Source organism: Mirounga angustirostris, unplaced genomic scaffold (assembly GCF_029215605.1).
Source record: "Mirounga angustirostris isolate CCGP_5_RB_7025 unplaced genomic scaffold, mMirAng1.0.hap1 SCAF_9, whole genome shotgun sequence".
Classification (NCBI taxonomy): Eukaryota; Metazoa; Chordata; class Mammalia; order Carnivora; family Phocidae; genus Mirounga; species Mirounga angustirostris.
Window position 1 is genome coordinate 38110929 of NW_026991717.1, and position 17737 is coordinate 38128665.

At 36.2% G+C, this 17737-nt stretch overlaps 1 protein-coding gene across 5 annotated transcripts in view; it reads right to left on the reverse strand.

The window, feature by feature from the left end:
* The window catches only part of PIAS1 (protein inhibitor of activated STAT 1), a 122817-nt gene that overhangs the window by 77431 nt on the left and 27649 nt on the right, over positions 1–17737 (reverse strand). For 4 of the 5 annotated variants that reach the window (XM_045899804.3, XM_045899801.3, XM_064570242.1 and 1 more), the window contains exon 2: positions 13579–14023. In XM_045899804.3, the coding sequence (XP_045755760.1) occupies positions 13579–14023 (445 nt within the window). Of the gene's footprint in view, positions 1–13578; positions 14024–14279; positions 14358–17737 lie in introns of those variants that run through there. The other variant, XM_045899803.3, reaches the window with a different exon arrangement.

Below are 17737 nucleotides of genomic sequence, written 5' to 3' on the forward strand. Positions count from 1 at the left end.
ATCCATATGAAAAGGATAAAAATCAGAAAAAGAAAAAGAGAGAGAAAGAACTGAAGAAAATTACCAAAAGAAATAAGGAGTATTCTATAACTCCATTTTATTTCTCTTTCATTCAAGTAATTTTAGAGGAACTTAAAAAAATTCATTTTTTCTCTACTCCAAAATATTAAAAATCATCAGAAAGACTTTGAGATTAACTACAAATACATGACATTTTAAGAGAATGAATGTTAGCAAAAAACTAAAACCTAGACACCACTGGAAAAAAGTTGAGTTTTCTTTAAAATATTTGGGTATTGCGTTATGAAGGGTCTATAATTTTAACATACTTTTTTTTTTAATCTAAGGGCTAACATCTAGAGGTAATAAATCGGAATTCCTCATATGTGCTGTGAATTTCATACAAGTCCAAATTGATTTGTTGAAATAAAACTCCATTTCACTTATAGTGTGTGCTGGTAAAGATTATCATGTAAAATTAAAATCTCAAACACTCTTTCAATGTATGTATATGGAATACAAAAACACTTTCAATAGTACTCCAAAAGTAGATTTCAAAACAGTGATCCCATTTGTAGATCCAATGAATTCTTTTTTTTGTTGTTTAAAGATTTTATTTATTTGTCAAAGAGAGAGAGAGAGAGCACACAAGCAGGGGGAGCGGCAGGCAGAGGGAGAAGCAGGCTCCCCACTGAGCAAGGAGACAGATGTGGGACTCAATCCCAGGACCCGGGGATCGTGACCTGAGCCAAAGGCAGACTCAACCAACTGAGCCAGCCACCCAGGCGTCCCACAAAGAATTCTACTAAAGAAAAAATTCAAGTTTTTTTCCTAAATAAAATTGAGAGCAAAAGATGTTATAAAACTGATAACGTACTTGAAAGAACAATTTAAAAAACCTTTTTATTTTTATCTTATGTTATATAATAGGAAGAACACTGGCTTTGGAAGCGAACTTGTATTCAAATTCTGGCCCCATCACTTAAGTTTTGTGAATTACCTTGTGCAGACCTCAGCTACTTCTTACGAAATATTTAGGCTATTGGTCTAAACTTCCAAAGTTGTTTGGAAGCTTAAATGAGATAACAAATATAAAGCTCCTAGCTTAATGCTTGTCCAAGTTGGTGTCCAATAATTTTTATTTATGTACCTCATTTCTCTCCTTAACTCATATTAAAGACTTCATGATAATCATTTTTTAAAAGATTTATTCATTTTAGAGAGAGGGAGAGAGAAAATCCTCAAGTACACTCCCCACTGAACCTGACATGGGGCTGGATCCCAGGACCTTGAGATCATGACCTGAGCCCAAATCAGCAGTCAACCACTTAACTAACTGAGCCACCCAGGCACCCCTTCATAATAATCATTTTTAACTCAGCCTTAAAATATTCTACATAGGGGCACCTGGGTGGCTCAGTTGTTAAGCGTCTGCCTTCGGCTCAGGTCATGATCCCAGGGTGCTGGGATAGAGCCCTGCATCAGGCTCCCTGCTCGGAGGGGGCCCTCTTTTCCCTCTCCCACTCCCCCTGATTGTGTTCCCTCTCTCGCTGTGTCTCTGTCAAATAAATAAAATCTTAAAAAAAAAAAAATTCTACCTAGTAGCTATATCACAGGTTAAGTGTTTTCTATTATTGGATATTTAGGTTATTTCTAATTTTTGTATTAGTAATAATGTTACAGTGAATATTCTTAGATTTTTGGTTCCCAAAGGTGGAATTAATAGATCAGGAAGTATTTTTTTCAAGATTTTATTTATTTGAGAGAGAGAGAGAGACAGAGATAGCGACAGAGAACACTAGCAAGCACAAGCTGGGAGGAAAGGGAGAAGCAGGCTCCCCACTGAGCAGGACACCTGACGTAGGGCTCGATCCCAGGACCCTGGGAACATGACCTGAGCTGAAGGCAGACGCTTAACTGACTGAGCAACTCAGGCGCCCCTCAGAAGTATTTTTAAGCTCTTGCTACATATTGCCAAACTGTACTCTCAAAGAGCTGATATTGCTACCAGCAGTTTACATACATTTCAACAAATCTTATCAATATGGGACAGAAATATATATTTTTATATCTAGTACTACAGACAAGATTTAAAACCTTGATGTTTCCTAGTTGCATTTCCTCTTTACTAACATACTAACTTTCCTTATTCATACATTTTGCCTAATAGAATCTTAGTAGACTCCCCCATATTGATTTGTGAGAGTTCTTTCCTTTAGTCTTATGTTTGATTAAAATATTTTCTATTTGGTATTTACTTTTATACTTGGGCTTTTTTTAAAAAACCATGATGCACACATAGAGGTTTAACATCTTTATGTAATCAACTCTATCCATCATTTTGTGATTTCCTAAAATTGTATATAAACATAAACTGCTGACTTTACATTTAAAGTTTATGTGGTATAGGGACGCCTGGGTGGCTCAGTTGGTTAAGTAGCTGACTCTTTGTTTCAGCGCAGGTTGTGATCCTGTGGTCATGTGACTGAGCCCCGAGTTGGGCTCTGTGCTCAGTGTGGAGTCTGCTTCAGATTCTTATTCCTGCTCCCTCTCCTTCCTGCTCACGTGCTCTCTCCCTCACACTCTTTCAAATAAATAAATAAAATCTTTAAAAAAATAAAGTTTATGTGGGGAGGTGGTGAAAAGAAGCATAAAATGTTATGAGTATTTATATTATACACAAGTGATTTTCCCTTCTGATCCATCTTATGTATTAAAATCATTAATTCTAAAATTAAAACAAAATTTAGGAGGAGAAATAAAATATTCAAAAATATGGCTGTAAAATAAACAGTGAAGCAAAATTCTAGGAACTGCAAAGGACATGTAGAAATAATTTAGCCTTTTTATTTTTACCTACCTTAAAGTGATTTAATTCTCACATTACGTTCAACATCCAGCTTCTTTTGAACTGCAATATCCCCATATCTGGCACATCTAAAGCTTATTTACATTTTTGTCTTTATAAATTTAGCAGTAGTGCCAAAGAATTAGAACTAATCTCTGCTCAAATCTGCAGGTACTGTAGCAATAAAGTACTATGGCTCAAGAAAAGCAATGGCTTAAATTATCTTCCAGTCACCCAGATATCTACTGACAAATTTCTTTTTAAAAAAAAAAAACAAAAAAGGAAAGAAGAGCCCCTGGGTGGTTCAGATGGTTAAGCATCTGTCTTCAGTTCAGGTCATGAGCTCCAGGTCTTAGGATCAAGCCCCAAATTGGGCTCCCAGCTCAGTGGGGGAGTCTGCTTCCCCCCCCCTCTCTTTGCCTCCCCCCCTGCTTGTGCTCTGTCTCTCTCTCTCTCAAATGAATAAATAAAATCTTTTTAAAAACAAAAATAAATATATATACACATATATTTTTTTAAAAAGGAAAAAAATGGATTGCCAAAATTGGGTTCTTCCTTTGATGGACCATCCTACCTGCCCCATGATTACCACACCCAAGTCCTCCAGCTAGCTGGTCTGCAACTCATATGAAACTCTATTTGTGCTGGGGAGACTGGGCCAAAGTAGTGTAGAACCCACTGGCAAAGTCTGAAATGTTGCATTTCAAACACCATATATACTATATGTCTGATCTTTAAATTCCTTCCCAGTAAAATCTTATATGTTGGATTTCTTTGTTAAACTGTACGTCCTTGCTTCTGAATCTAAATGGCTGGCTCATTAATGTCACAATTTAAGATTTTTAATTTCATATTTACAATTACATAGAGCGGTTCTTTACTGATTCTGATTGTCAAGATGCTTTTCCAACCCAAAGAAGTCTTTCATTCTTAGTTCCCAAGAACTAAGAACCCTTAAAAACAAACACACCTATTTACTAAACACAGATGCCTTCGGGCTTCTGGACCACTACAGAAACATTAATCAAAATATTAAATAAAAAGACAGAATATTGGGGGCGCCTGGGTGGCTGAGTCGTTAAGCGTCTGCCTTCGGCTCGGGTCACGATCCCAGGGTCCTGGGATCGAGCCCCGCATCGGGCTCCCTGCTCCGCAGGAGGCCTGCTTCTCCCTCTCCCACTCCCCCTGCTTGTGTTCCTGCTCTCGTTGTCTCTCTGTCAAATAAATAAATCTTTAAAAAAAAATAAAAAAATAAAAAAATAAAAGACAGAATATTATCTACAAAGGAATATAGATTTAGAAGGTAAATCTTAGATTTTGTTTTGAAAGTCAGAAGCCAGTGCTGCCAAATTAGGAAGAAAACTTTCTTGGAAAAAAACCCACCTACAGAAAAAATTAGTGCTCTGATTTTCCAAAATTCAAGTACAGAAGAGCACAGCTTGTATTGAATTGTTAGAAGGCAAATTTTCTAAAAGCACAGAAGAGTGAATCATAAAACCTTTGAATGCCCTTTCCAATACTTATCAGAGCCTGCGTCCTTGAATTTGCATCACCTTATCTCCAGGCAGTGGCTATCAGGCCTGTGGAGGAAGGCAAACTCAATTATAAAAAAATGAGAGGAGAAGGAAACTGTGAAATCTAATCCAATGCCAGAGGAGCCCTTGGCAGAAAACACTGGTAACCAACGTTATTAAGATATAGCAGAAACCTTACCCGTGCTGCACAAAACAAGATGGATCATTTTAACTATTTAGAAGTGCTGAAGCATCTGCTGCCTTTCTTCCTAAGGCAAAACCCAAATTTATACATACACACACACACACACACTACACACACATCTATATATATGAATTTTATATATATGAATTATATATATATGAATTATATATTTCAAACCTTTTCCATAAATTATTCATACATCTTCCCAAGCCTAAAATAATTGTCATTTTCTATATAGAAGTGTTCTATTTTAAAAAGGAAAGAAATCAACCTAGCTTTGTAAAATACTGAGACTATAAACCCAATATACCTAGGTTGTTGGTCTTCCCTAGGAAGTATTGGTATATTGTCCCACAATGAAGTTAGAGCTAGTTGTAACAAAGCTCAGGAAAATCCAAATATATGTAACCCAGACGAAAGATATTCATGGTGTTTAATGCAAAAGACTGTTTAACAAACATTAAAACTTAAACAGAAGCCACCTTCCAAGATTTAAAAAGAGAAAGATAGGGGGCGCCTGGCTGGCTCAGTTGGTAGAGTATGCGACAGTTGTTAAGTTGTAAATTCCCCATCTTGGATGTAGAGATTCCTTAAAAATAAAATCTTAAAAAAAAAAAAAAAAATGAGGGCGCCTGGGTGGCTCAGTTGGTTAAGCGACTGCCTTCAGCTCAGGTCATGATCCTGGAGTCCCAGGATCGAGTCCCATGTCGGGCTCCCCGCTCGGCGGGGAGTCCGCTTCTCCCTCTGACCCTCCCCCCTCTCATGCTCTCTATCTCATTCTCTCTCTCAAATAAATAAATAAAATCTTAAAAAAAAAAAAAATGATAGGGCACCTGGGTGGCTCAGTTGGTTAAGCAACTGCCTTCGGCTCAGGTCATGATCCTAGAGTCCCTGGATCGAGTCCCGCATCGGGCTCCCTGCTCGGCAGGGAGTCTGCTTCTCCCTCTGACCCTCCCCCCTCTCATGCTCTCTCTCTCATTCTCTCTCTCAAATAAATAAATAAAATCTTTAAAAAAAAAATGATAAAACATAAACAAGTGACTTGTTTAATCACAAATTGAAGAAATGACATCCATGTGATCAATTAAAATGTGTCTTAGTATTCCAGATACTTCAGTCTGCAGCATCCAAATGCTTTCCAAAAAATATTACATGTTAAGAATTGAGAAGGACCAAGAGGAGACCATCTTCACAACTTCCAATTTTTTATGATAATTCTTAGTTAAAAACCAGATTTAAGAAAAAATGCCTGTGAATTTACTTCATTTTATCCTTTTCTTTATAGTCCGTGTCCTCAATGAGAAAAGAATTAAACTATAATGAGTTCTAAAGACTACAAACATAAAATTGTATGATTAAAAACATCATTTACTTATTAGTTCCTTACTTCTTCTAAACTTCTTGCCATCTACCCCCCTCTCAAAGAGGTGACAGGAAGATAAAAGTAGTTTTTCTTTTCTTTCTTTCTTTTTTTTTTTTTTAAGAGAGAGGGCATGTGCCAGCGGGGAACGGAGGGGGTCAGACGGAGAGAGAGAAACAATCTTAAGCAGGCTCCACACCCAGCACAGAGCCCCAAGTGGGGCTCCATCTCACAACCCTGAGATCACGCATGACCTGAGCCAAAATCAGGAGTCTGATGCTTAACCAACTGAGCCACCCAGATACCCCAAAAGTAGCTTTCTTTAAAAACAAACAATAAAAAACACCTCAACCATAAAAATTATGATCCACATTATTCCTCCAAAGAAGAAACCACTTAAATTATTCTCAAGCAAGAGAACAAATAAACTTCTAATTTCCTTGTCTTTGGAGAGTTAAGTAAGAATGGTTGCAAAAGAAAATCAGTAGAAACCCTCTTACTGGCCTGCTCTTAACTGAACTGATGTTCTCCGTTGCCTCTACACATCCTGACTGGTGCTCTGGCAAGCTGACTGCTTGTACCAACAGACCACTTTCCAGTGCAGAAGCACTGGGGAGCCAGAGGTGTTTATTCTCACACCTGTGTATGCCAGTTGCACTTGCAATTATGAAACTTAAATATTATAAAACTGATGAAATATAAGTGCAAAAAGAAAGAGTTGCTGTTTTTATGAACACTAAGCTGAATGCTCTGCAAAGACCTAACAAAAGCAAGCTGCTTTAAAAAAAAATGCAATGAAATTAAGTGAGTGGTATAACTATAAAAGACTTTTTTCCCGGGCGCCTGGGTGGCTCAGTCGTTAAGCATCTGCCTTCGGCTCAGGTCATGATCCCAGGGTCCTGGGATCGAGTCCCACATCGGGCTCCCTGCTTGGTGGGAAGCCTGCTTCTCCCTCTCCCACTCCCCCTGCTTGTGTTCCTGCTCTCACTGTCTCTCTCTGTGTCAGATAAATAAAATCTTTAAAAAAAAAAAAAAAAAGATTTTTTTCCCAAGTTGTAACAGATTCTGCAAATTGCTGCACAAAAGTCTTTAAAAAAAAAAACCACCAAAACTAAAACTGGAAAACCTGCAGTCTCAAAGAAAGGCCCTGACCTACACCAAAAGACTGGCAAGTGGATATACATTAATATGTTTTACATTAAAATAAAATGTTTAAGTTATTAAATATCATTATCAGTTGGTTCCAATCTGGTTAAGAGAAAATGTTGTATCCTTTGGTAATCAAGTAGAACACTGAATGAGAACATCAGAAATAATGCTCAACAATTATTATTCCTCATACCAATCTATGGGAAATGCATAGACACATGATATGAACTTATTCAGACATACTACTTAAGACTTTTAAAAACCTGAGAAGGGGGGTACCTGGCTGGCTCACTCAATAGAGCACGTGACTCTCGATCTCGGGGTTGTGAGTTTGAGCCCCCCTTTGGGTGTAGAGATTACTTAGAAATAAAATCTTTTAAAAAATGAATTAATCAATGAAAAATAAAAACCTGAAGACATTCCTTGAGAAGGTATAATTTGGCTTAAATTTGATATAAAGCAAACCTTGCGATGATGCAATGAACTTTACACAAGTACTCTAAATGAAGGCAAAGCTGTTTTCTGTTAGCCTTTGAAATAATTAAAACTACTAAAAATATTTAAAGGCACCATTTTTAAAAAATGTAGTTGCTCTTTCAAAAATTTACCTGAGTCAAGGAAAACAGAAATAACTAAAACACTAAACATAAAACTGAGTGTTAATGGATGTTTACCCACGTCTGAGTCAAACCAAACATTCTTTTGATCGCTGTAAAAATATTTTGTTTTTGCCATGATGTTCTAACACAGGCCAACCAACATAACCAATATAAACAATAATACTCTAAAAAAAACCCAAAACAATATACTCTAAACAATTTTATTATTCTAAATAAAATTTTAAAGAACTGAAGGAAAATCTCTTGCCTCTGAACGAACATAAGATAATTTTAATCCAAAATGATTTGTCCTTTTGACTTTCATAATTGTAAATTCGATAGCTGAGCAGCACCAAGAGTGACACATTGTACAAATAAGATATTTCAAACAAAGTACACTTCTAACACATGGTGCTCAGTATACTATGAAGATTAAAATTTCCTGTACCCCATTTTTTATTGATATGGGTCAACAATATATGTGCCTAAGAATCTCCTGGGTTAAGTCAGTTAGTATTTGAGATTCTCCTCTTCATTAAAACAAAATCAGAAATAAACACAAACACATACACACACAAAACAATGACTGACTAGAACACAACAGAAATATTTTAAAATTACTCTCTGAAGTAAGTAGTGTCTGTGGATTTAAACATGTGATATATATTAAACATGTGATATATATATCTTTGTAATTAGGGGAAAAAATGTAGAGTATATTAAATATCCAAGTCACTGATTGACCATAGGGATCAGAATGGGGGTGGAAACAATAAAGGGGAGGATACCTCTTTTCTCCCTACTCTATTTCCCATCCCTACCATAAGCCACTATTTATGATAGATAACGTGGTATGCCTTGGTTGTATTTGAATGGTAAAATGATTAAAATTCACTGAATTAGAGTGAAGTAAAAGACTCTATCTACTGTATTTAAATAAACTGGAGAGCTAATAAACGTTAGCTCTACTACCGTGGTAGCCGAACTACCATGTAACAGATTCATAGATAGCTATTATGGGAATATATAGATGAATACAGCAGAACCCTTCCATTTTGAGGAACTAACAACAAAATGTTATAGGAACATGCAAGAAAGTGAAATCAATTCTGGATGGGGGAAGGAACAGACAGATATAGGGGAAAATCTTAAAAAGATTCATGGAAAAGGTTTTAAAGCATTTAAAATAAGCCTAATAGAACAAATAGGATTTGGGGGCGCCTGGGTGGCTCAGTTGTTGGGCATCTGCCTTCAGCTAGAGTCATGATCCCAGGGTCCTGGGATCGAGCCCTGCATTGGGCTCCCTGCTCCACGGGAGGCCTGCTTCTCCCTCTCCCGCTCCCCCCTTGCGTTCCTGCTCCCGCTATCTCTTTCTGTGTGTCAAATAAATAAAATCTTTAAAAACAAAAACAAAAACAAAAACCCAGGATTTTAATGATAGGCAAAAATAATGAACCAAGCATTTTACTTTGCAACCACCTTTACTTCATCTCCCAATTCTTCTAGTTAACTAAGGACAGTGAAAAGAATTCCCTTTAATATGTGGTTCCAAAATGAAAGACTTAAATTACTCATTGTTCAAGAAATAACAAAATGAGTTTAAGAATGGATAACAATTACCTAATAAAACTGGGGATACCAAAACTATTGTGATTTTGGCTAGAAACATGAACCATACAGAAAACCATTCAAGTTACATCAGAACATCTCAAAATCCATTTAAATCTAATGGTTAAGGCCAAAAGGCAGGGGTGAAAAATTAAATTTACTTGTCACATTCTGGACTCAAGTGATAATTGTGATGAACTAGCTGGCTATAGGTTAAAACTAACTCTTATGAGCTTGTAATGATTTTAAATATATATATATATATGTTTAGAAACAAAGAGAATGTCAGAAACCATTTAATTTTTCAAAAAATACTGTTTTCCTATATTCAAAACAAATGATCTACTGGCAAAAGTAATCCTTTAGAAAAGTGAATTCTGTGATGAAGTAGTCACGGAAGACTGAAGGAGAAACAGTCTTTTAATAACATTAAAGCATCTTATAGATTCTTTTATTTTGTTCTTTGCCAAATAGGGCTTTAAAAGATGTTCATCCTAAACTCTGCAAATTACTCAAAATCTTTTTTCAATAAATCTTTTTCATATTCACTGAACATTCCCTCCCCTGAATATTTACTGAATCAATAAACCTCCACAAATTACTTTCTGGTAAGATCGTTTTATGCATAACGAAAATAATGACTTTTCATTCTATGGTAACAATGAGAAATTAGAAATCTATTTATATACCACCAAGCAATTCTGTAACACCTATTTATTGTGTGTATACCACAAACAATGGATTTATTCAATAAAAACTAGTATTCAAATCAAATTATACTTTAAATGTACAGTCAATTTTTTTTTTTTAAGATTTTATTTATTTATTTGACAGAGAGAGACACAGCGAGAGAGGGAACACAAGCAGGGGGAGTGGGAGAGGGAGAAGCAGGCTTCCCGCCGAGCAGGGAGCCCAATGCGGGGCTCGATCCCAGGACCCTGGGTTCATGACCTGAGCCAAAGGCAGACGCTTAACAACTGAGCCACCCAGGCGCCCCTACAGTCAATTTTTATTCTGTGTGGTAACTGTTATATAAAGTCACCACAAACAATGAATTAGTGAATACTGAACCACTGCTCCTAGGGAATACACAGGGCTAGGTTCCTGCAAGCCCTGATCACATTTTCATCAACTAATCACTATGTAACCTTGTTTTAGATACATTTCTGCTCAAGGACACCTTATTTAATATATAATTTATGTATTACTTAATAATAATTTTAATTTAATAATATAATTCATTAACATTGACCTCACAGCCAATAGCATTAATTCATGTCTGAACAAAACTGAATACATACATATTTTTTCTCCATTAGGTACATCACAGCCTTTCTGCATTTAGGAACACTAGACAGAGCTTCAGCACTATGGCTGGGGGCTATTTAACACCGAGATCACCAACAAAAAGCACAAAAATGCAAAAAACATGGCACTAAATAGAGCACAAAAGAGGACATGTCCTTACAGTATGAGAGCTGAAAACAAGAAGGCAGGAGTCACCTTGTGTGAAAGTGCGAGTCAGAAGACTCAAATTTTTCACCACTCAGCGCATGTCCATAAATAACCATGAAACTGTTGTAATGATTTTGGACTTACAGATAAATGAGATAGCAGACATTCACAAACACAGAATGTGCAAATAACGAGAATTGACAGTACAAAGAAAGCCTAATTAAATAAATCTCATGGGAAATATCTGAGTACTTCAATCCAGTCAATTTTATAAATACAAGGGTTTACTTACTGGTCATCAAGGATGGGAAAAACTTTATAGCATTGTTTTTAAATTATCACACAAAAACACCAGATTGAAGCAATTTATAAGTTTCCAGATAAAGAATAAAGATGGAAAAATTTATTTAAAATTTACTGCCAAGGGACGCCTGGGTGGCTCAGTTGGTTAAGCGTCTGCCTTCAGCTCAGGTCATGATTCCAGGGTTCTGGGATCGAGTCCTGCATTGGGCTCCTTGCTCAGTGGGGAGCCTGCTTCTCCCTTCTCCCTTCTCCCTCTATGCTCTCTCTCTGTCTCAAGTAAATAAACAAAATCTTTAAAAAAAAAAAAAAAAAGGCAGTAAGATACAAAATGTAAATTATGATAGAAAAAGGCATGAAAAGACTATCAGTGTAGATAATTAGAAATTAACACAACAAATATATTCAAGCAAAGTACCTCAGTGAAATAAAAATGAACTTAAAATTCTCTCAATTCTAATTTATTTAAACTATTATCCAGTACAACTATAATTTGTGTCCAGTTTGCATTTCTACTCTTTATAACAAAATTTAGATCCATGTGTAAACATCATCTATCACACTGGTACCTGAAATTTATATTACTGAAAATGAAAACAGCAAGATACATTAATTAAGACCAGAAGAGAATTTGAGAACTGGGAATCAAATCAAATAAAAGCCACCAACATTTTTTTCCTTTTAAATTTCAGATGATATTCACTATAGCACAGTTTTTGGCAGCAAAAAACTAGAAAAATCTGTCTTTTAACAGAGGACTTATTTAAATCATGGAATAGTATATAGTTTTTTAATAAGAAATGAGCTAGAATGTGTGTGTGTGTGTGTGTGTATATATATATGCATCTGCTCACATACTGTATGTGTGTATACATGGCCTTCAATTAAAAATGTGAAACAAGGGGCGCCTGGGTGGCTCAGTTGGTTAAGCGACTGCCTTCGGCTCAGGTCATGATCCTGGAGTCCCTGGATCGAGTCCCGCATCGGGCTCCCTGCTCAGCAGGGAGTCTGCTTCTCCCTCTGACCCTCCTCCCTCTCATGCTCTGTCTCTCATTCTCTCTCTCTCAAATAAATAAATAAAATCTTTAAAAAAAAAAAAATGTGAAACAAGACAGACGAGAGATGTCTATATTAGGGGAAAAAAAGGCAAGTCACAGAACACGGTGTAAAGTATGATTCCTTCTTGAAAAACAAGAAATGTAACTTGTTTATATATGCATACACACTGAACCACTAATGAGGAAGGGACTTTGACACTTTCATTTTTTATAATGAGCATGTATAAGTTTTATAAGCATACAATAGGTTCTTGACAAGTGTTAGATTACCTTGTTATAGTTATTTTTAAAATAAAATAATGCAATATAAAATTCATGTTGTTTGAAAATGATTCCTATAAACTTATTCAGGTAAATCCTGTTAAATATAATTAAAAACAAACATTTCCCAATTCAAAGAATTTCAGTATGTTCTCAAAATTTAACACTAACCAATCCCCCCAAGCTAAAATGTTTATTGATTTATAACAAGGGTCAGCAAACTTTTTCTGTAAATGTCAGACAGTAAATATTTTAGGTTTTGCAGACAAACATGGTCTCTGCTACATATTATTCTTTTTGTTCCAGTCTTTGGTTTTTTTAACAACCCTTTGGGAATATAAAACACACATACACATACACACACACACACCACACATATTAGCTTATTAGATCCATAAAAAACAGACCACAGGCTGAATTTGCCTTGCTGGCCACAGCTTGTCAACCACTAATTTATGACAATAAACCAGCAACTGGACATCTGATATCTTAAATATATTATGACAAAGGTATCAGAAATCACAACAGTTTTATTCTACGTTAAATAAAGCAAGGTAGTATTGGAGAAATTAAAATTACAGGTCAATTAATACACTGAATTCTATTAATATGTTAGACATTAATCAAACAATGATAAAACACAGCAAATAAAATTTTAAGTATTCATATTATAAAACCATGATCATGTGTGCACCTGCAAAGCACACATATCCACTTGAAAAAGTAAGCTGAAACTAAAATACTACACATCAAAGCTTAAATCTCCTTTTATAATAATTAAAACCATTTATTCATTCAAATAATCAAAACTAGCCAGTCATTTGTTTTATATGTCATCAACCCTTGAAAATTAAGAATTGAATTCAGAGGCTGGTAGTATTACTAGGTCTTTTTTAATTTGTAAGGGTTATTATAAAATATTAATCAACAATCTAAAACATTACACTTTAAAAGTTTATATTCTGGGAAACTTTTTAATATTTACTGTGTCAGCAACCATCACTGGAAACGTGACTATACTTTTTTTCTTTGCCTAAAAGATAGCTTTTATATATTTGATTTTGTTTAAAACTGAAAGATCCTTATTGTAATCTGAATGCTACTACCAAAGGAAAATCCCATTATGAATAATAAACTGGGTCAAATTGAAACTCTAAAATGAAAATGTATCTCCCCACCCCCACCCCAAGTAACCAAATAACCATTATAGAATAATCTTACCTAGACTGGTGGGTTTTATCAGTTCATCCAGTAAATCATAAAATGGTAATTTTTGAAGTTTTATATCCGGATGGACTGGGTGAAGAGCTGATGTAAGATGTGGAAGTTCCAGTTCATGTTTAGGTCCCAGAAGAGAAACAGGGAGTAACGGTGATGATGCAGGGTGACCATCGTAAGTGAGTTGTGGAATGGTAGATGGAGACAGAGTTGCTGGCATAGGACTTGAATGGACATTGGGGATGGACAAGTCCGCGGGCGTCATGATTTTCTGGGGGAACCTCCGCCGATAGAGTTCTTTAATTTTCATTTGTACAGCAGGACTGCAGCCAGCCTTTAGCAAATGCAGGGCTTTTGTGAGAAGTTCGTGTTTGCGTCCGTGCTTGTTTCTCCCAGCGTAGCCCAACAGTACTTGGAGTTCAGAAACTCTAAGGCTCATAACCATTTGCTTAGAGACAAAACAAAATGTAAAACGTTAGTATTCCAATAGTATAATTTACAACATTAAACAATACCTTATTCTAACCCTTTCCCCTCATGGTTTACTTTAACGGCCAGCTCAGTTATAATCAGTTCTAGTTATTTCCAACTTAAAATAAGTAGCCAAAAAAATGTAAAAATTAATACTCATAAATTCAGTGACTTCTACCCAAGATTATGAAAGATGTAAGATGAAGTATACACCAGGTAGAACCACATCTCACCTCATTCCACTGTTTCGATGCAATTGTCAGCTATTCATCAAGCACTTACTGAGTCTTCAGGAGAGTGCTGAGTGCTATGTGGATGGCAAAATATTAGGATGAGCCCTCAAGAACATTTGTTTTCTTGGGGGGAAAAGTATATAACTATACATGAAACACATAAATGCCCACCTTAAACATCAGATGCAAGCAGGGTATAAATAACATACTACCAGGTATTACATTCTATGCTGACCCTGGAATTTGTAGGACTTAAAAACTATATATCCTTTCTGACCCAGTATTTACCAGATATACTTGGTATTTTCATATGGGTGTCACTAAATCTTTATTATTTCCACAAGGTGTTATCCCCTTCCTTCTTTACACATGAAGAAACTATGTAGTTAAGAAAGGTCAAATAACTTACCTACGGCCACATAGCTACTATGTAGCAGTCAGGATTCAAACCCAGATATGTATGATTCTAAAGCCCACTCTCTTTTCACTAAACCTTTAGGAAAAGGACAGAGCTGGAAACATAATACTGACTCACTCCACTGGCAAGGCCAGGCTAAAAAGTCCAGGAATTCAATCCACATGCCATAATGTGGAAGGTTGTAATAAAGAAATCTATTTAACTTTAACTCTTTGTTCCCAAACTTGTTTGGTCGCTGTTTCTCCTTTTTCTCCAATTACTAAGAGACCACCAACAGGAAATGCCCAACTATACCAATCCTCTCATTTTAAAGTGGAAGAAAATGGAATCCAGAGAGAAGAAATGGTTTACCCAAGATCAGACAGTATTAACACCAGAATCCTGACTTGATCACCACTGACAGGGAGGTATTAGGGTAGAAGACACAGGTAAGCTTACCACTGGCTCTCTATTTCCCCAACTGTTTTATCCCCTCACCTCAGACCTAATAGCAATACACAAAAGATAAACTGCCTTCCCTAATTCACTGCCACTCCCTGAGAGGCCACCCTACCCTAGTCAATCCTCTGGAAGCTATTTAAACAGCGCAAAACAATTAAGTAAAAAAAATCGAATAGTGAGAAAACAGTATATAAAGAGCCTTATATATAATATAGCTGGTTATCAAACATATATTAACCCTTCCCCTACTTCTCTGGCCTGAAAAATACTTTGTTTCCTCAAATTCTAGCTTTTGTCAGCCTTAGTCCATTAGGCCTGGCAACATTAATGACTCTTTTCTATTTTTACTAGCCATTTTGCGTATCTTTATTTAGCACTTGTCTTGCTTTTTTCTAATTTTCTATTTGTACAAGTGATTCCATGACCAGTTTGAGGTCCTCCAGGGCACAAGCCAATGTCACCCTCAGCATCCAACACTAGGGTCTGACAACAGTAGAAATACATCAAATGCCTAGACAATAAATAAATAAATGAATGAAAGAACGAAATAAATAAGAAAGTCACACCAGAAGAAAGGGTAGGGTGGAATCTACAATGGTAAATTATACATACAACTATAATATAAATGCAAATAAACCCCCAAACTCTTACATTCAATAGAAGGCACACAAAGAAATACTACAGGCCTTACAAATAAAGCCTACCCCAAATCCTATAAATGCTTCTCTTTTTAGATATGATCAGAGATTAATTACTAACTATAGTGTCAGCAAGCTATCAATTTCTCCCTACTATCCAAAATGTCCTAAGAGTACAAAACAGTTTTAAAGATTTTTATTACTTATTTTACAAGGAACTGGGACTTCAACCAAAAAGTACTATATTAATAAGTAAGCTTCTGCTTTTGGAGAAATAACAGAAATTATACTTCAAAGATTATCAGTTAAAAATAAATTTAGGTTGGCATTGGTCAAATGCACTTCATTTTACAGAGAAAGTAGTATAAATTTTAGAAAGAGAACAACGTCTTCCTACTTCAACTGCATTCTCCTAGGTCAAACACAAATAAACCTGAATTCAGTGATTACCACAGGCCTTTCACTGATGATAGTTTTTGTCCTTACTCTATGGGTATTAAGGATTTAAATGCAGCACAGATGTATTATTGTTTTACTTATATGGAAGTACACATTGTCAATTCACATAAAATAAAATCTCTTGCGTGATGGTCAAAAGAAAAAAGATGACATAAGTTTTTTTACAGGATGTGTAATTAACCATCAAAATTATGAGGCAGGTACTGTCCTCATTTTACAGATAGGAAAACTGAGGCCTAAGCAGGTTAAGAAATTTGTTGAATATTATACAACTACTCCAAATATTATGCTCTTAAACTATGGTACCGTCTTTTAGAGAAAACAAACCACATGCCTTTCAATTAGGAAAGAGAAAAACCTTTTAAAAGACTAATTGATTTAATATTCAATCTCCATTTCAAGCCTCAATATTTTGGCTTTAAAAAAATTGGTTCAGGGGCGCCTGGGTAGCTCAGTTGGTTAAGCGACTGCCTTTGGCTCAGGTCATGATCCTGGAGTCCCGGGATCGAGTCCCACATCGGGCTCCTTGCTCGGCGGGGAGTCTGCTGCTCCCTCTGCCCTTCCCCCCTCTCATGCTCTCTCTCTCTAATAAATAAATAAATAAATCTTAAAAAAAAAAATTGGTGGTTCAGATAAGAAAAGAATGCATCTGGATTCAAATTAACCACTGCACCTTAAAATCAGGTTTAGTGAAAGATGGGGTACTATCCACCGCTATTATTGGAGCAGCTGCTGCATACTCTTAAGGACTGTAATAAGCATACAGTATTTTTAAAAACTAAATAAAAGGGGGCGGGAAACACAAACATCTGATGCATCACTCAACCGAAAAGCTTCAGAGAAGCATGGAGCAGTCAATTCACACTGCAAAGTGTTGACAACACAGAGGAAAACTAAACCCTTACATCTGAGATGTTGAAATGCAATATATTTTAATCTGTCATGTGTTTAAAAATCTCCATTTGTGGGGCGCCTGGGTGGCTCAGTCGGTTAAGCGACTGCCTTCGGCTCAGGTCATGATCCCAGGGCCCTGGGATGGAGCCCCGCATCGGGCTCCCTGCTCGGCGGGAAGCCTGCTTCTCCCTCTCCCACTCCCCCTGCTTGTGTTCCCTCTCTCGCTGTGTCTCTGTCTGTCAAATAAATAAATATTAAAAAAATAAAAAATAAAAATAAAAATAAAAATCTCCATTTGTTAGCACTACAACAAAATGAATATTTATAACTAAGGATAACATCAACCACTGCTACTACTAGAAATCATTACCTCCCTAAATAGCATTCTGCTGACTCTACATCCCCAAATGATAGAGATGTCAGAACCCTAGGAATTTCAGAGCCTGAGAGATGTATATACACTGTACAGAAAGCTTTCTGTGAGGGGCATCTTTTTAAAATTAATTTTTTTTTAATCAAGCAGATATGCACACAGTTTAAAAAGTCAAATAGTGTGATGAGAAAACAGGTGTCCCTTGCCTCGCCCCTACTTTTCACATCCCTGAGGC